At 50.7% G+C, this 18,546-nt stretch overlaps 6 protein-coding genes and 1 non-coding gene across 7 annotated transcripts; 4 read left to right on the forward strand and 3 right to left on the reverse strand.

Annotated features, from left to right (window-relative positions):
• The first annotated feature begins 70 nt into the window (after nt 1–70).
• BDW70DRAFT_77064 (ESCRT-II subunit protein SNF8) lies at nt 71–1,225 on the forward strand. The gene is made up of 2 exons (XM_073744815.1): nt 71–591; nt 655–1,225. Exons 1-2 carry the CDS (start codon nt 116–118, stop codon nt 971–973), a joined length of 795 nt encoding a protein of 264 aa, XP_073594480.1. The 5' UTR covers nt 71–115; the 3' UTR covers nt 974–1,225.
• On the reverse strand, nt 1,225–4,245 carry nip1 (translation initiation factor eIF3 core subunit c). Its single transcript, XM_073744816.1, has 2 exons — nt 3,830–4,245; nt 1,225–3,728 (listed from the first exon to the last, which is right to left on the reverse strand). The coding sequence occupies exons 1-2, from the start codon at nt 4,161–4,163 to the stop codon at nt 1,477–1,479; spliced, it is 2,586 nt and encodes an 861-aa protein (XP_073594481.1). The 5' UTR covers nt 4,164–4,245; the 3' UTR covers nt 1,225–1,476.
• A 1,407-nt stretch (nt 4,246–5,652) lies between these two features.
• On the reverse strand, nt 5,653–9,086 carry BDW70DRAFT_77077 (putative protein kinase Yak1). The gene is made up of 8 exons (XM_073744817.1): nt 8,308–9,086; nt 7,984–8,249; nt 7,733–7,932; nt 7,516–7,675; nt 7,201–7,460; nt 7,027–7,146; nt 6,615–6,973; nt 5,653–6,566 (listed from the first exon to the last, which is right to left on the reverse strand). Exons 1-8 carry the CDS (start codon nt 8,855–8,857, stop codon nt 5,821–5,823), a joined length of 2,661 nt encoding a protein of 886 aa, XP_073594482.1. The 5' UTR covers nt 8,858–9,086; the 3' UTR covers nt 5,653–5,820.
• Nucleotides 9,087–10,351: 1,265 nt separating this feature from the next.
• Nucleotides 10,352–14,495, forward strand: BDW70DRAFT_77097 (DNA-dependent ATPase RAD26). The gene is made up of 3 exons (XM_073744818.1): nt 10,352–10,855; nt 10,904–10,977; nt 11,031–14,495. The coding sequence occupies exons 1-3, from the start codon at nt 10,631–10,633 to the stop codon at nt 14,365–14,367; spliced, it is 3,636 nt and encodes a 1,211-aa protein (XP_073594483.1). The 5' UTR covers nt 10,352–10,630; the 3' UTR covers nt 14,368–14,495.
• Nucleotides 14,496–14,799: 304 nt separating this feature from the next.
• BDW70DRAFT_t128 lies at nt 14,800–14,887 on the reverse strand. Its single transcript has one exon. It is a non-coding gene; the product is annotated as a tRNA-Asp (tRNA).
• A 700-nt stretch (nt 14,888–15,587) lies between these two features.
• BDW70DRAFT_77117 (uncharacterized protein) lies at nt 15,588–16,438 on the forward strand. Its single transcript, XM_073744819.1, has 3 exons — nt 15,588–15,985; nt 16,042–16,146; nt 16,206–16,438. Exons 1-3 carry the CDS (start codon nt 15,685–15,687, stop codon nt 16,316–16,318), a joined length of 519 nt encoding a protein of 172 aa, XP_073594484.1. The 5' UTR covers nt 15,588–15,684; the 3' UTR covers nt 16,319–16,438.
• Nucleotides 16,439–17,305: 867 nt separating this feature from the next.
• BDW70DRAFT_77140 (uncharacterized protein) lies at nt 17,306–18,494 on the forward strand. Its single transcript, XM_073744820.1, has 3 exons — nt 17,306–17,546; nt 17,602–18,219; nt 18,270–18,494. Exons 1-3 carry the CDS (start codon nt 17,432–17,434, stop codon nt 18,404–18,406), a joined length of 870 nt encoding a protein of 289 aa, XP_073594485.1. The 5' UTR covers nt 17,306–17,431; the 3' UTR covers nt 18,407–18,494.
• The last annotated feature ends 52 nt before the right edge of the window (nt 18,495–18,546 follow it).

The following is an 18,546-nucleotide window of genomic DNA, read 5'->3' on the forward strand; positions in this document are numbered from 1 at the left end:
TTTTATCAGCTGATGGCGCCCGATAAGCCCCAGTCGGTATCGCCAGCAAGACGTTAGTGTCCCTCCGACCTCGCAATACAGCTCTCTATCATCGATTATCCTCCAGCAGTAGATTATGGCCTCTCGTCGGGGCGTTGGGCTCAGCGCCTTCGCGAACCGTACCCAAGCCACACAATCCTATGCCAACCATGGTGCAAATCTACGGTCTACGCACACTTCCTCGCTGCAGACCCAGCTCTCCGTATTCCAGACTCTCCTTCACAACTTCGCGCTAGAACATAGCTCAACAATCAAATCCAATCCAACCTTCCGCGCGGAGTTCGCTCGTATGTGCAATGCCATCGGCGTCGACCCGCTCGCAGCTAGCAACATCAAAGGCAAGAATGGACGCAAGACCCTGGGTGACGGCGCCAGCTTCTGGACACAGATTATGGGCGGTGACATGAATGACTTCTATTTTGAGGTTGCTGTTCGGGTTGTCGAACTTTGCCGCGAGTCTCGAAGTGAGAACGGCGGTTTGATTGGTGTCGAGGAGTGCCGGAAGCGTGTTGGGAAAGGCAGGGCGATAGGCAGTGGACTTGAGGTTACTGAGTACGCAGCCGAATCCCAGACACCTTATGGCAGATCAACTAATCATGGCTTTCGCATTCTCAGTGACGACATTCTCCGTGCAGTCAAAGCACTCGAGCCGCTGGGGTCTGGCTTCTCTATCATCCTCGTCGGCAGCAAACAATATATCCGTTCAATTCCGAAAGAGCTGAATACAGACCAAGCGACTGTGCTCGAGGTTATACAGGTTTTAGGCTACGTCAGCGTTTCAATGCTTCAAATCAATTTAAACTGGGAAAAGGCTCGCGCAAAAACCGTTATGGATGATCTTTTAGCAGATGGTCTTGTTTGGGTGGATCTCCAATCCGCGGAGGAGGAATACTGGTCACCCCAGAACCTCATTTCAGACGGTGACGCTGGCTGATCCGCTTAATAGACTATCTAACTTTTCTTCTGACAACTGCTTCAGTTCTTGCGGCAAATGCTAAACCATGTAACGGCACCTAATTCATCGTTCTGTGCCGTTATAGTACCCATCATTCAGCCTCCCGATGTGGGCTTTTTGAGGCTCTATACAGCCAACAGGGTATTTTAAACTAAACTACCTACCACTTTTCGAGGACTACAAGTGACAATAGGCCACTTCAAAGGTGCGATAGTGGTTGAGGCTGGATTCACCGTCTTACCATTATGCTGCTACATCTGTGCAAGCATGGAACTTCAGTATACCTACGAGCCCTTGATGCTCTAACCAAGCTCACTTGCACTAATTACAGGTGAAGAAATGAGAGATTGAAATAACTCCTCTAATAGACATCATACGTAAGAGCAAGGAATGATCATACGTGTCATATTCCAGTAAGAACATTAGACCATGAGTAAAGAGAAAAAGGAAGAGACATGCCATTATAAACAACCTTATTTTATTTATGCCTTGATCGCTCCACCCAATGCACCGCCACCGAACTGCTGACCACCAGGCCGACGCTGTTGACCACCGGGTAATCTGGGTCCACCACGGGCCTGGCCGCCACCTCGGGGACCACGGCCGCCACGGGCGCCAGCGCCCTGGTCGCGCTGGAAGGCATTGGCCATGCCCTGCGTCCGTTGCTCAAGGGTCTTCTCGTTAGCCTCGAGAAGGTTCATGGACTTGTCAGCGAGGGTGACGATCTGGGACTGCAGGCGGGAAAGCTCGACGCCCTTGCGGAAGACAATGGCATCGTTGACCTGGTCGAGGGCTGCACCGAGTTCTTCGTGGGAGATCATGCGGCTGATGATAGCGGCGATCTTCTTCTCGGAGAGCTCGAACATGGTAGACAGAGTCGAGATGGAGAGGCTGTCGTAGAACGGGGCATAGGTGAAAAGGTATGTGCGGAGACCCTCTTCCTGGATCTGCTGGGAAAGCATCTCCTTGATTTTCTCTGGTTGAGGCATGAGATCCCAGATCTTGATGGAGTTAAGCATCTCCGCGGCCTTCTTCCAGTCACCGGCAGCAAGGAACTTAGCGCTCATAATGACGCCGTCACGGGTGTTCTCTGCAGGGCCAGTGAAGACCTGGCGCTCGTTGTAGTCGAGCATGCGGCGGAAGGTCTTGGAAATAACGCGACGTTTCATTTCGGGAGACGATGAGGTTTGGGCCATCAGAGGGACCTCGAGGAACATGCTAGAAGTGAGGTAGATGCACTCGAGCAGCTCGAGGTTGATGTGCATGTGGAAGGGGAGTTGGCGTTGGCGCTCGAGACGCTCCTGTTCAGGGGAGACGGTGGAGTAACGCTGCAGGATGATACCCTGGGCGAGAAGCTCCTTTTGGCGACCGCTGCCGCAAATCTCCGAGAGGGTGTTCTGAGCCTCGTAGATGAGACCAGCGCGGAAAGCACACAGACCGATCTGAACCAACGTCCTGTTGAAGAGGATCTGAGAGCTGACGTCGAAATTGGCAATGTTCTCGGACAAGTGGGACATGAGCATCAGGTCGCGAGCACGGTAGTACTGGTCGTGGAGGGCAAGGAAGTAGATCTGGGCGAGCATAGCACGCGCTCGAAGGATACCATCGCTGTTCCTGAACAAGTAGTTGCAAAGCGTCTGGACAAGGGTCTGGGCATCACTGTTGCCGCGAGTCGTGATAGAGGTCTCCAGCTCGGAGGGAAGGGCCTTATCGGTACCATCTTCTAGAATTGTTATAACCTGGGAAGGCTTGAAGTAGATATGCTCGAGTCTCCTCATCACCACTCGGTTAAGACTATCCTGGCGTAGCTCCGTCTTTTCCAGCTTTGTGAGGCCTTCAACGTAGATCTGGGTCCGCACAAGGTTGGTATACAACTGCTTCTCATCACTCAGGCGTTCAATGTACTCAGCGGTGTGGGGGTCAATATGTTGCAGAGACCTCGTGAGCTCATCATCCAGTCTCTCAACGTACGAAACGATACTGCCAGGGATATAGAAAGTCTCGCCAGCAGCAACCTGAGGCTGCTTCTCGTCGTCCTCCCATTCCTCGGCACCTTCACTGACAACATAGTTGCGCTCCTTCTCGAGAACGGAGAGCAGGGTGGACAACTCTTGCTCAGCTGCCTTCCATTGCTCGACGCTCATGTACGCAGCGGTAGATGTGGTAGAAAGGTCGAAACGTGTGGAGATGAGAGTGAGGTAGACACGGATGCGCTGGTAAGGCGTCTGGGCCACCTCCAGGAGCTTCTCCATGGTCCTAATCTGCTCGAGACGGTCGGTGTTCTTCTTTCCTCGCGACTCGACGATAACACGCAGATGCTTCAGAATACTCTCGGGGGTGTACTGAAGGGTCTTTCCGCCACGACCAACGGTCGCAAAACCATCGTCGTCTCCAGCAACAGCGACAGGCGCCTCGACGCGCTCCAACTTGCTCAGCCGAGGGGCAGCGATGGCGGGCTTCTTCTCTTCCTCTTCGTCGCTCTCCATGTAACTATCCTTATCCGCTCGATATTTCTCAATCTGCGCAGCATAGTCCTTGTTGTTTTTCTTGATTTTCTGCTTGATGGCGTTGAAACCCTTGGCGTTGCTAGCATTCATCTTCTTGTTCGACGATTTTTGCTTGGCGACGGTTTCGTTAACGAAATCCTCGAGGTCCGCAACGGTCTTGACATAGATTTTGGGAACGGGGCCGGACTGGAGAACCTTGACTATCTGACGGTTCATCTTATCGAACTCTAAAACACCGTATCAGTACCAGAGTTCACTTTTATCATTCCCTCGCATGGCTCGAAAAGCGCAAAACATGTAAAATTCGAACATCAGGGTATCCACGCACCTGACGAAATAACTGCCCAGTCGTTGATCTTCTGAGCATTATCGATCAATTTGATCGTGCTCTCAAGTTCCTCCAACCGCTTATTCTTCGCACTCTTCACGACCTTGACCACATCTTCCTCCTCGCTCTCCTCACTGTCGCTCACATCCTTCATGAAACGACTGGCACCGGCTTTACCAGCGTCCTCATCCTCGGAAGACTCCTCCTCCGAAGAGGCATCCTCCTCGCTGGATTCCTCCTCGGACTGCTCAACCTCCTCATCGCTGTAGAGCTCCTCCTCATCGGAGCCGCTGCTGTCGCTGTCGCTATCGTTGCCGTAGAAAAAGCGCGACATGGTTGCGGGTGGCCAGAAAAAAGGACGTGTCGACTTTCGCGGAGAATGAAAATGTCGGTATCGCCGGCCGTAGATGGGTGCCTGGTTGGAAAATCCCGTTGTGAGAGTTCGCTGCCGCAGAGGCGTTGGGAATCGGCGGCGAGCCACACAAATTTAAGCGAGCCCGCGCCTAACCGTTTTAGGCAACTGGAATGATCCCCGGCCCCGGGGCGCCCACCTGACAACAAAGAACTATAGCAGTCTAGAAGCCATAAATGAGGCACTGTAATATGTTGACTAGGGCGCCGTCGGGATTAGGTCTCTGTCTCATCTGCTCTGCTGCAAAGATAATCTGTAGTACCCTTACAAAAGTTAGCCGTGATGCTACCTGAAAGTCACCTCAAGGCTACTCAATACAGCTTTCTTGAGCCAAATCAATACTGCTTGACAGTAAATGACAAAAGTGCCTTTTTGGTGTATAAATATAGTCTTCATGATGAATAGAGAACTGCAGGAGCCTCCAAGCAGCTTGCCAGTTGAGATCTGCGTATTTGGTTATGGGAGCTGAGAGAGACTATATATTTTATCAACCGCTGATCACAATGCAGTATCACTTCAGCTATTTTGCCATTTTGGAAGTTCTATAATAAACAGCGTTATAGTCTTATGCAAAATATACATCGCGAGCACAAACGGCCGCAGACAAGGAAAATCCGAACTTGTGCTCAGTCTATGCTAAACCACAAAGCCAGAACAACTAACCTGCTAGCACAGGCAGGGATGATATTCTTCGGAGTGGAATAAGTAGGCTGCGCACTCAAGTGATACCACAGTTGTGTTTCAGTTGAGATGAACGATGAGGTCCGACTGGCTGTCCTCACGCAGCAACCAAACGATCCTCCATTCGCATGTCAGAGATGGAACCCCAAAACGATCGGGGAAATGATTCAGCACAACTGGCATTTTGGGCCTGAGTATCCAAGCTAGGTATAATAGTACTGTTGTCCCCTCACGCATGGGGTAGAATGCGAAGAAAGCAATGGAGAAAATGCATGACGTAAACACATACAATGGACAGCTGTACGGCTGTTCGAATGGCAAGCACAAAAAGGAAAAAAGAACGGAAATATGGATGTAACATAACCAGCAAGGGGATAATTGCGGTCTTCCCAAGAACTCCTGGTAATGCCGAATGTAACCACGTACATGAACCTGGAGCGATGGTGATGTTTGCCGGGATACAAACCCGGATACTGAGGCCTGGGCCAAAAGAGAACCTAGTACACCACTGAAAGCAAAAATCCTCCGAGCCCGCTAGTTTTAGTTGGCAACGGTTGCTCATCCTTATGGATCTTGAGAGACTAGATGCTCTTTCTCTATGTCCTTGGACCGACCCCGGATCTCACTTCTGCAAGCACCCTCCGGCCACAACGACAATTGCAGCAGAGATCGATAAAGCACCGATTCGGGAGCGCCTGGAGCTAGGTCAAGGAATAAGGAAACCGGCGAATCGAGCGGATTGCAAACGGTGACGTAATCATGGCAACGATCGGAGCGACTCTGCGTCCATATCATCTGTGATTAACACGTATGGAGCATGCTTGTGCCCGATGAGAAGAGAAAATGCCTTATATACGACTCTTGCGCAACATTCAACTTGTGCTTGGCAGTAAGCAACCTAGTGCCACTGGTTCTGACCCATGTAGCCATCCCCCAAGACGCCGTCCTCAAGAGTGCGGATGAAATCCCGGTTTCGTGTTCCACCAACACGACTGCCTCGCCGTCTTTGATTTGCAGAGTTAGGGTCAGCATAGCCATCGGCCGGCGGAGGGTAATAAGCCGGGCTTGGTTGCAGCCGAATAGGCGCATTGGGATCCAAGTGGCTGGCAACTCTTTGGATAGTGGGTGGAACCCCCTGAGGATCCATGGTTGACGCACGTTGACGGCCAGCCCTCGTTGTCGCTTGTGCATAAAGGCTCTGGGAGGCCCCGTACTGCGTTTGGGGCATTTGGCCGGGCATAAGGTTCATTTGGTGGCCGTATGCTGGCGGCTGTGTGGGGTATGGTGGAGGGGGTTGTTGGTGTCCGCCATACATCCCCGTGTACATCGGTGGTGGCGGCTGCGCATGTGCCGATGGATGGTACTGGTTCATTTGCATTGTGTACGCGCTCTGAGCGGCGGATTGAGCATGTGCCGCCCTTTGCTTACTCGCGGCTTCCGCTTGCTGCTGCTGCTGAATACCGGGTGGGAGAGTCTTGTTAAGAGACGAATACTTCAAGTTCATCGGGGGGACAAACGGCCCGGTGAATTTTTGCTGTGTAATGAACGGGTGGAGCTTTGCTTGTTGCGGCGACCAGCGCTCGAGCGGATTGATCGACAGCAGACCACGGACGAAGTCAATGAAAGCAACGCGGTTGTTGACTTCTGCAGCGGTGTTAGTTGTCAAATAGGGAAGCAGTGCGGGATTCTTACCTCTCTCAATCTCTGCCTGTTTCATATTTTTCCTTGGCATTGGATAGCTCCGAATGATTTCCTCCAATGTCGATGCTTGGAAATATTTTTTGCTGGGTTGCTCCTTTGTGTTATGTTCCCGGGAATACTGCTCCAGGCTCTTCAGCCGGTAACTCTTTCGTCCGAACTCGTCCTGAGTCTTCTCAAAGAATTCACCAGACTGCTTTCCCATTTCCAACATCCAGGTTGGCGGTAAACCTAGCATCTCCACAATGCGACACACCTGGTTGTATTCTGAGGATCCAGGGAATAGCGGCAAGCCCAGGAACAGCTCGACTACTATACAACCGAGAGACCACATGTCGATTGCGGAAGAGTATCTGGAGAAATTAGCAAAGATCGCCAATAACAGTGGGCTATTACTGTTACATACGGTAAGCCGAGAAGCACCTCTGGTGAGCGGTAAAATCTGGACTGGATGTATGTGTAAACTGTTTGTCTTTCATCACAGGCGGATCCAAAGTCAATAACTTTGATGATGGGGCTCTCAAGGCTGTAGGAAACAACGTTAGTTTATCCAAATGCACCAACGGAATTATTGACTGACTTTTTCAGCAGAATATTCTCCGGCTTAAGATCGCAATGAATCAGGTGCGCCTTGTTCAGAAGGCTCAGCGCATTAAGCAATTGCTGCGCAAAAACGCGCACAAGAGTTGTACTCAAGCCTCGGAATTGATTCTGCTTGATCAACTCGTAAAGGTTCACGCTGAGTAGCTCAAATACCAAACAAAGATGTTGTCGGTGTATAAAAGTGTCCTTCAGCCGAAGGAGATGGTGGTCGTCGTTTTTGTCGTATCTGCTGTTGAGCTATTGTGACGAAAGTAAGCACAATTCACCGTTAGTTTGTCATTTGTACGCTTACCAAATCCAAAACTGATACCTCCATCATACTCTGATTGAAGTACGCAGTCTTGTTCTTTATTACTTTAACAGCAACGACCTCCTGCGTCTTGAGGTTCTGGCACTTGACGACTTGCCCAAAAGTCCCTTGGCCGAGGACGTCAAGAATGAGATAGCGATTCCTAGAAGTTGTTAGACACTTGACTAGGTCATGGGAGTTGTTGCACAATGGTACTGACTTATGCCCTGCCTCTTCGCTTCCCAGGATGTCGTTGACATACAAAATGTAATCGCTGTCCTCGTTATCGTACCCGTCGTTCTTGACGCCCTTACTGGGCTTTGTGAGAACCCGCCGTGGGTTCCTTGACGACTCGTAGTGAAAATTAGGATTGCATATCCGATAAGTAGCCGGAAGATGGTTCGTTAAAGCTTGAAGTGGCTACTCAACGTCAGAGGGCTAGACCGCTTTGGACTGAATGCGTGGACTTACGCTGATGAATCCACCCTCAGGATTGGCACGCCGGTACGCAGGCTGGGCATTGATGCGAGGCTGAAGGTCTTGAATCGATTTGATTTTCTGGAATTTTGGCACCGGGCCTCGCCCTGGCTGCTGAGGGGCTCCGGATCCCGTGTGTGACCATCCGTCCTGCGCGAACGGTGTGCTGAGCTGAGGCCCTGACGATGGACCAAAGAACTGATCCGGGCTCATGTCTGTGGGCTGTAGTGGAGGTAATCTCGGAGGACGCGAACCAGCCGCTACATCTCGTAGTTAGCATTTTGAAAATAAAACATGATTCACCTATAAAATACTTACAAGGAGGCGATTGAAACGGCTGGGGAGGCGAGGAGTAATTAGGCGTTCGTGTTGGCGACTGCCTAGATGGATGCGTCACGGGCGGGAAAGCGTACGTATTGCCAGACTTTCCTGGGCTTGAGTTGTAGGGCAAGGTTGGTGACAGGACATTCATCGGAGAGTATCTGCGGGCAGCGGTAGACCCTTCGCTGGGAAAGTACTGCGAAGACGGTCGGCTCTGATGGTTCGACCTCGTTGGGTATTTGGCCCGGTTATATGGATCCGCATCTTCCATGATGGCATCCTGTTCAGTGACATAATCCCGGGCATGGGGTGTAGCAGCTGGGGACGACGCCATCGAGGCCGATTTTGTCGAAGGCGGTTTGGCAACGATACCAGGGGATTGAAAAGGTTCGTAAGTGTAGCCAGCAGGAGCCTGAGATGATTGTGACTGGCCGCCGTAGTTCGAAGGCAGCTGCTGAGTGTTCGGATTCGACGTCAGCCCGTTATTGTTGAACTGCGCAGGACGACCCACCAAGGGATCTTTATACGGCTGCCACTGAGAATTCATCGTCTCCTACTCTTCCACGAGCGCCGGCAATCGTGGAATTCGAGCCAAAGCTAAGACGACGCCTGGGAGTGCTGACAGCGCACATTCACTGCGACCGGGATAGGTACGTAGCAGCGGGGCGGCAGGTCGACGAACGCAGCGCGAATCAGGCGGAAACGGCTTGGGACGCGGGACACGAGCGAATATTGGCACACTCCGAAATGTCAAAGGCAGAGCGAAGGAATTGGCGTTATTTCTAGACTGCACCGTACTTCATTATCTGCGAAGAGTCGAAAGGTGTCGATCTGGGGTCAGGGCGAGACGGCCACCGGGCATGTGAGGTGAGGGACACGATGATGGGCGGTCGCAATCCACAATCCTCGGGCCTCTGAAGGGGCTGGGAGATCGGATCAAGTGGAGAGTGTCGACTGCTGGAAGTCCCGGAGAGAACGGGAGACCCAGCCAGACGCTCACACAGAATGATGGCACAGCTCGAATACTGTCAAAATCAAGATGTGGAAAAGAGGGGAAACACAGGGAGAGGACTGAGAGGCCCGAATTCGTGGAGGCGGAGGCCAGTGATGCGTGATTGTGCCTGTGGTGAAGTTGGGAATCTGGAGGCCTCAGGCCGCAGCAGACTGAGTTCGTTTTGCCAGCTCAGCTCAGTTCATAAGTTACGACCACTATCAACCAGATTTCCTGCGATATATCTCCGAAGAAAATAACGTTTTCTGATCTCGCGACTTTCAAGCACTATACAAGGTTAGGACACTGCGTTGTCGCGCCGAGGGGGACGCGGTGTTATTCAGAGAACAGAGGAAGAGAGCAGGGACCACAATATCAGCATCTGACACCCCACGAAGTAATTATTATACTTGCAGCTCCCCGACAAAGACTACGCATGTAGCGAGACTAGGTTATGAATAGGATTGGTCAAATACTAATGTGCTTGTCCGTGCCTTGCCCCCTTTCTACCCAGCCTCTTGGACGATCTCAGTGCGCGGTATACTTTCAGCTCCTCCTCGAGTCGCGTACCTCGTAAATTGCTACCCGATTCAATTCCAAATTGGCCGTCCCATTCATCATCAGCACTAGAGCTCAGGGATATTTATTTAATAGCAGGCCGGTACACTCTGTCTTGCCATCGAAACAACTTCCAGTGTGGCGCTAGACAAAGTCTAGACACTCTACTAGCCACTTCCCTCTGGGCAGCTGTCCGCGGTAGATGCTACCTCGACCCTAAAAATTCCCAAATTCAATGGAATTCGATAATCATAAAAAATATATTTCAAATTCGTGGCAGATTTGAGGACCTCATCAACCATCGTGGGTATACACTCTTGGCCGCAATCTGCTGCTCCTCGGCAGAATAGGTGTGTTGGTGTGGACTGTGACGTGGGAGGCTGTTGGACGCGTGGAGCGATGACTAAAACGATTCTGCCAGGTGCGGAAGGCGGTGGGCACCAGGCTACAGTCCAGAGGTCTGGATGGTCACCTAACGGTGACGATACGAAAAGAGAAAGAGCATCAAAAGTCTCTGGTCAAGAGTCATAGCAGGCTATCTTGGCAGAATGATTCCCCAGAAATTACTGCAAGCGGCAGACTGTGAAGTGCCTATACTGCGGTGATACACTCACTGCCCGTACCCTCAAAACACCCGAGACTCATTCCCCAAGACTTTTATTTCCCTTTGTCACCACCATTTTGTAGCCCAAATACTACCCGTCCATTCACCTCGTCACCTGGTATATCCAGTACTGGACTAGCGGTCACGCATGAATACGACTGTCGATCATGAATGAAAATGTAAAAGCCGAGCCAGATGACTCCCTTGGTACACCTGCTTCCGAGAACAAGATGCAGGGCGTTGGCCTCGAGGCTTCGAAAACATCTCCGCCTGCGGATGAGTCGACATCGGTGCAGTCTAGCTCGGGTCCGGCAGATGAAGCGACCCGTCTGAAAGAGCTTCAAGCCGATATCCGCGATCAAGATGCTCTAGAGAGAGACATAACGCGTCAAGTATTTCTCTTATTCTCCCGATGGGTGTATTGCTGACAATGCCTGCAGGCTGATAGACTGCTTATGGAGCAAGCCGATGAGCGCGATAATAAGAGACTAGACAAGACGAACCAGGAAAAAGAGTAATTCTCACATCAGTCTTGTTCCTAGCATGTGCTTATTCTGCCCGTCTCAGGAAACTTGAATCGCAGATTCTGAGATTACACCAACGCCTGGCTCAGCCGATTGGGACATCAGCCCGGGTGCGTCTCCAAAATGATCTCGCAAAATTGGAAGAACGTAATACGGCCCTTGCAAATGATCTCAAAGAGATTCAGCAGCGTATCGATGAAAGGCGTCAAGAGCAAGAGATGAACATGGAAGTAAGCGGGACGGGAAGAATGCCCAACGAATCTCGCAGAGACTATCTCATAAGGACCGGAAAGATTACACCGTTCTCGCGAATGGGAACCGGTTCGAGCGCTGGCCCTTTAGCTAGCCTTCAGGATGCGCTTATTGATGCCGAGGACGAGCGCGATGAATTGGAGGCTTTGGAACAGGTAAAAGCGCGGTCAGCTGTCTCCCACCGTAACCTAGTGCGCCCTAGTTTCGGTTTCGATGAGACAAGTGAATCAACTGGTGCTGAACAACAGGCCCATGAGCGGCCCGGGAAGAGAAGAAAGCTAGAAAAGAGTGCCCAACCGAGTAAGGTTTCCGTTAAGACAGAAGATACGGATCTGGGCATGGAGACGCTCTCGGATGGCCCTGCATCCGAAGATCAGGATGATTCAGCGAGTTATATCGATGATCAGGAGCAGGAGTTCTCCGAAGACGACGAAGACTTTGTGACCGAGGAGAAATCGGTCAGGACGAAAAAGGCCAAAAGCAGTGATGAGGTGGAAGATTTCAGCGGATTGGACGATGGTAATGAAAAGCTGTACCAATCAAGACTCCAAAACTGGGTAACTCGACGAAGTGCGGCTCGGAAGCGCGCCCGGCAACCCCGGGAGTTAGATACAAACCAGGTTTCTGATATAGATGAAGCAGACTTCCGGGACTCTGAAGACGAGGAGTGGTTTATGCCCCATCCGACCCAGCCAGACCTACACCTGGACAATGACTACCGCATTCCTGGTGACATCCATCCCCTTCTTTTCGACTACCAGAAAACCGGGGTCCAATGGATGTGGGAGTTGCACCAGCAGCAAGTAGGAGGTATCATCGGTGACGAAATGGGTCTGGGGAAAACAATCCAGGCCATTGCATTTCTGGCTGGCCTACATTATAGCAAGAGGTTGACAAAGCCGATCATCGTCGTGTGTCCAGCTACTGTAATGAAACAGTGGGTCAACGAGTTTCACCGCTGGTGGCCTCCATTCCGTGTTTCTATTCTGCATACTTCTGGCAGCGGAATGGTGAATATAAAGAGTGAAAGCAGCCGCGAGGACGCACTTATGTATGGAACCTACCGATCTGGTGGCTCTAGCAGCGGCTTGAAAGCAGCGAGAAAAGTTGTCAAGCGAGTAGTTGAAGAAGGACATGTGCTGGTCACCACTTATTCGGGTTTGCAGAGCTATGCTTCACTTCTGATACCAGTTGAATGGGGGGGTACTATCCTCGACGAGGGCCACAAGATTCGCAATCCCAACACTTCCATCACCATGCACGCCAAAGAGCTTAGAACGCCACATCGGATTATTCTTTCTGGGACGCCAATGCAGAACAACTTGACCGAACTTTGGTCGCTATTTGATTTTGTCTTCCCAATGCGTCTTGGCACGTTGGTGAATTTTCGCAATCAGTTCGAGTTTCCTATCAGGCAGGGTGGTTATGCCAACGCCTCGAACTTACAGGTGCAGACAGCTGCCAAGTGTGCAGAGACCCTCAAAGACGCCATTAGTCCTTATCTTCTGCAACGATTCAAGATTGACGTGGCAGCTGATCTGCCCAAAAAGAGTGAGCAGGTTCTCTTTTGCAGGCTCACAAAGCCGCAGAGGCAAGCATATGAGGCATTCTTAGGCTCGGAAGAGATGCAATCTATTCTCAGAGGTCGAAGGCAGGTACTTTATGGTGTGGATATCCTGCGGAAAATATGCAATCATCCGGACTTGCAGAATCATAAGTTACTATACGCCAAGCCGAACTATGGAAACCCAACGAAGTCGGGGAAGATGCAAGTAGTTAGGTCGCTGCTCGAGTTATGGAAAGAGACGGGCCACAAAACACTTCTATTTGCTCAACATCGAATCATGCTAGATATCTTGGAGAAATTCGTCAGATCTCTCTCTGGCTTCAACTATCGCCGTATGGACGGCACTACGCCCATTCAGCACCGGCAAACTATGGTTGACGAGTTCAACAAAGACCCTGATTTGCATGTCTTCCTACTTACCACTAAGGTTGGAGGATTAGGTGTCAACCTCACCGGGGCAGACCGCGTCATCATTTACGACCCTGACTGGAATCCTTCGACTGACGTACAGGCCCGAGAACGTGCATGGCGGCTGGGGCAGAAGCGCGATGTGACCATTTACCGATTGATGACAGCTGGGACTATCGAGGAAAAAATCTATCATCGTCAGATATTTAAGCAATTTCTGACAAATAAGATTCTGAAAGACCCTAAGCAGCGTCAGACTTTCCAGCTTAGTGATTTATATGACCTCTTCGCTCTGGGAGAAGAGGGTCAAGGCCCAACAGAGACAAGCAAGATATTCAAAGAAGCCGAAGTCACTTACGAGGAAAACAAGGACAAAGATGCGCCAAAGGAACGTGAGGCTAGTTACCAGCGAGACGTAGAGGCTGAAAAGCAAGACATCAGCAAGGTAACTGGAGTCGCTGCAATCGAACAGTTCCAAGGCGAACCGGAACAGCAAGCGAAGCAGGAGTCAGGAGAATCCGGCACGAACTCCGAAGCGCGCCTGATGGAGGGTATATTCGCCAGATCAGGCGTTCATTCAGCCCTCGAACACGACCAAATCGTCAACGGCAAACGCGTCGTCAGAGCAGACCCCAAGATAATCGAAGCGGAAGCGAAGCGAGTAGCCGCTGAAGCCGCTGAGCAACTCCGCCGTGCAGGCGAAGCAGCCAAATCCGTTCCCATCGGGACCCCAACATGGACGGGACAGTTCGGTATTGCCGGGAAGCCGGAGGATTCACCAATGCCCATGCGAGGTCCGTTTGGCGGACGAAGCAGCACAGCCAGACGCGCCCTAGCCGGTCCTTCGTCGGCAAGTATCCTAGCTAATCTCTCTTCGCGTACGCCCTCGTCTCGAAGTGCAACCAATAGCCCTGCCCCAGGAAACGAGCCCAGCGGGAAGGATTTCATCACGATGATCCGGGATTTTATCACAACCCATGGAGGGTCAGTCTACACACAGAATCTGATTGACCATTTTAATCGGTACTGTACCACACCGCAAAAGTCAGCAGAATTCAAGGAGATGCTGAAGCAGATTGCTGTTCTCGATAAAGGGGGGAGGAATGGTAGGGGCAGGTGGCAATTGAAGCCGGAATATGTCGAGAGAAGATAATTCATTGGTTTCAACGAGAACCCCGTGAGTTACTTGAATATAGAAGTCCATGGACGGCCGTAGCAAGGTTTGGATTCGGTTTCTAGAGGAACGAGTGAAGCACTCTGAGTGCCGTTCTTGACATGATAGACAAACGTCTCCCGTTTCTAAATATGTTTTCAGCATGGGACCTGTATTCCACGCCCGCAGATTTCGTAAGTCCACAATCAACAGGAAATAGAAATCGGACGATATCACGCTGTATAATAGACGATCATGATGTCAATAGGTGATCTGATCGGCATCTGTTTCAGTCTGGCGGAGTTTTTCCCAGGCGCCATACATATCACTAATTGTAGTGGACCAGGGGCAACACATATTATAGGTGAAAGGATGGTGGGAAAGAAAAAAAAGAGACACAAAGAGAAAAAAAAAAAAAAAGAAAAAAGAATTCTCCCCGACTGGGAGTCGAACCCAGGTCTCCCGCGCTTATTCCTGAGCAGGTGACAAGCGGAAATCATGACCGTTAGACCATCGAGGAATTGTTAAAAGATGGTTTTAAATAGTAATTAATGTACTAAAAGCACATTATCAATGTCATCAAATGTGTCGAGTCTGTCGATCTATGACAATTACGATCTACTCCATAGGGAGTATGGGGGCGGGTGTTCCGAACTAAGACGGGTCAAATACTTGTCTGTGACTACATTGGCGATCGACTCGACTGCACGTAAGCTGATTAGGCAGAAATGTTCATGTCTGACTACCATTATCCTATTACGCGGAGTCCTGCAATTTTAAAGCGTCATTCAGAACATCGACTATAGGTGTGCTGCTTGCCAATCTTTATTTTACCATCCGTAGCAACCGGGTGTGGACCTTTGTGATCATCTCGCTCAACTTTGCTCCAGTTTCTCCCTCACGGTCCACTAATAATATCCGAGCTCGGGCCAGTCACGACAAATGTGAGAGGAAAAGTGGTCTTTGAAGCGGAAAACGATCGTCTTTTCTGGTTGTTTTGTTGCTGGATGCCCTGGATAAGTGCAGAGCACGTCTCAGTTTGCCCCTCTACTCCACAAACATCGCGATTCCACTGGAACATCAAGCACGAACTCCGGGTGCATTCAGGATTCGACACCGGCATCTCTTATCTCCCACTCTACGGTTGGGCTTCTCTTTTGCGAACCGAGAGCTCGATTTGCCACTTCTCCTTTGATAAAGCTGCCGGATTTCCGCTCGCGGCCATTTCTCACACGTCAAACCAGCACATTCTTTGGGTATACCTTGATTCCCAACGTCTTGTTTTCTTTTTTGTTTTAGCTTCAATCTTTCGTTACGATGAAGTTCTTCAGCACACTCTCGCTTCTATTCGGCGCAGCTGCCACGACTGTCGTTGCCGGTCGCCAGGACGGCAAGAACTTCGATACATTCTACCTCAAGACTTCCGGAGCTGAGAACTCTGCACACAACGATCTCTATGTTTACGGATACCACGCGGGCGCTGGCATTAACGATGCGGTCCTTACACCAGACATTGAAACAGCGAGCAGGGCCTACCTGAACGGCACCAAGGTCCTATTCGACTACAACACAACATTCCCTTGGGGCTTGTCTCCCTGGGGCGTTACCAACTATGCGGGTGAGTACTGGCCATCTCGCAGGCAGTGATCGATAACTTATTAACGCCGTCTTCAGCATGGCAATTCGTTCAGATCAACGCCGGTACCGGACAAGAGGGTTTCTCCGTCAACAGTACCGGCTTGCAATGGTCGCAACAGAAGGGTTTCGGTGGCTGGCTAGGTAGGATAACTTGATGTACTGGCAGATTTTTGTATGGCCGCTAATCTGATCTTCACTAGTATGCGACTGGTGGCACAACGCACCCCAACTATTCTACCTCTACCGGTACTACGACGCGGAGTACCCCGCCTCTTGCAGTGAGGTGAAGCTTGTGACCGAACCCACTGCGTGAACCGTGTTATGACATTCCGCCACCCGTCAGACGTTCGTGGATACCAGTGGTCGAGACTCGAGAGGCTCATGACGCGCGTGGCGGGCTTGATGAATCATCCACTCTGAGCTGGGTCGGTCCGTGGAGGGCATGCATCATTGCCATATGCCCGGCCGTGTGTGTCTTGGTTGGACCTGAGACGAAGTAACGGTCCCATGTTTCATAAGTTTAAATTTGTAATGCTATCGCTTTTGGGATATTTTATCTAATGTTGGGAATCAACATATTACCGGATGTTTCCACTAATTGTTCTCCGTATTGAGAAATGGGATAAGCGTGCATATTGATGCAGATTATCGGCAATAGTACATATAGGATATAATAAGGGGTGGACTGCTGACAGGTTCGATCTGGCTGTGCTCACTGTGGCCAGAAGATGCGAGCATGTGAAACAGGATGCCCGATGCCTTGACCCTACAGAAATATTGGGAATAATAATGATTCACCTATGGAATGAGGGATAGTGATTGAACGATAATCCGATTAGACTCGACAGCAGTTAAGAAGCGCTGGGTGCCTGAGGCGCTGCATGGGCCAAAAATAGTCGATGTCTCACAAGTTCTCCCAAACGGGTTAAGCCACATGATCTGCCGGCTGGTCGTTTCGATTCTTTCTCTTGCCATCGCTTCCCGCGTCCTTTCTTCTCACCTTCGCTGCTGCATTTGTATCTGCCCTCTTCTTCTCATCGCTTCCTCGGGACTCCTTTGCTTCTTCTCCATCCCCGAGATTCGTTCCTGCTCGCACAAATTGCGCAGTCGCTCGCTTGTTTACGCTCGTTGCACCGGCCACTCCACTCGCTCTGGAAGACCCCTAAGACCCTGAAGATTGCTAGACCACTTTTCCGTTTCACAGCCAACGCAGCGGCCTCTTTCGACCACTGTCCTGATCGCCTACCTACAACCGCATTCGATTTTGGATTGAATTACACCGTCTCATTGATATCAACCTGTTGTGCCTCGTCACATCGGTCATCCGTTGCTGTGGGCACCAGAGGTTGATAAGATACTGAAGCGAAGGGGATTGACACCCCGCTTGCTCGACAGGACGAGATAGATAATACGTGTGTTATTAAAAATGCGGTTTACTGCTCTTTTCCCAATTGCGTGCCTGCTCTTGTTAGCGGTGTTCTCAACCGCATGGCAGTTTGACGGGTTGTCGGGTCAAGGTCAACTCTTGCCTAGGCAGGATGGTGAGCATTATTACCGCGTCGGCCTATCAACGTACAATATGCTGACTTTGCTTAGACTCGGACTCAAACTCGGATACTACGACCGCAGCCGACAGTGCGACTACCGGCGCGACCCCAACGGACGACCAGGCGGAGGAAACGGCCACGTCTACTTCATCCTCTGACAGCGACAGCGACACAACAGAATCTGCCACCACAACTGCCAAGGCGACTAAGACTGGCAGCTCCTCGTCGAATTCAACGACCACTCACGCTTCGAACTCTACAACCACATCAGTCGACGCTCGTCTCCCTCCGGGTGGTATTTCCATGTTGACGCCGAGTTCCGCATCAACGACATATTACAAGATCGGTGATATTATCACGTTCGTCTGGAATTATACGTCGCTATCGATCACGCCCACAGCTGTCAATGTTGTCGCATCATGCAGTCTCAACAGTGCTACCTACACCATCTCGAGCAATATGAGCGTCGAGGAGACGCAAACAGTGACGTGGGATACGGGAAAGTTCCAAGCAAACGCCACGGCTCCGTTGCTTACCGCGACTTACACCATGATTGTATACGATGAGAGCAAGGACATTGATGACACTGCTTCTGCCGGAGAGCTGAGCTCTCAGAACCGTTACTACTTTGGAATGTACACTCCGCAGCCTTACACGGACCTACCAAGTATGATATTATCAGCCTCTGTGCTCTGACGCATAACTAATATGTTTTAGACTTTGTCTGTGCCACATGCAATGGCGCTCTCTCCGCCACCGGCCTTCTTGGTCTGAAAATGGCCATAGGGATGGGTCTGATTACCATCGCATCCTTCACTTGGTTCGCCGGCAGCTTCGGCGTCTTCTCTACTTGAAGTTGACAAATACCGGGACATGACTATTTCCAACTACATATTATGCATTCTGAAGAATTTGCATGCAGCTGAGCGGTTTCTATTTCGTCATGATGCTACTATAGCGATTATCTGATAACTAGGGTGGGACGGCGTTCGCG

The sequence above is a fragment of the Aspergillus foveolatus genome (genome assembly GCF_047715535.1).
Source record: "Aspergillus foveolatus strain CBS 279.81 unplaced genomic scaffold BDW70scaffold_36, whole genome shotgun sequence".
Lineage (NCBI taxonomy): Eukaryota > Fungi > Ascomycota > Eurotiomycetes > Eurotiales > Aspergillaceae > Aspergillus > Aspergillus foveolatus.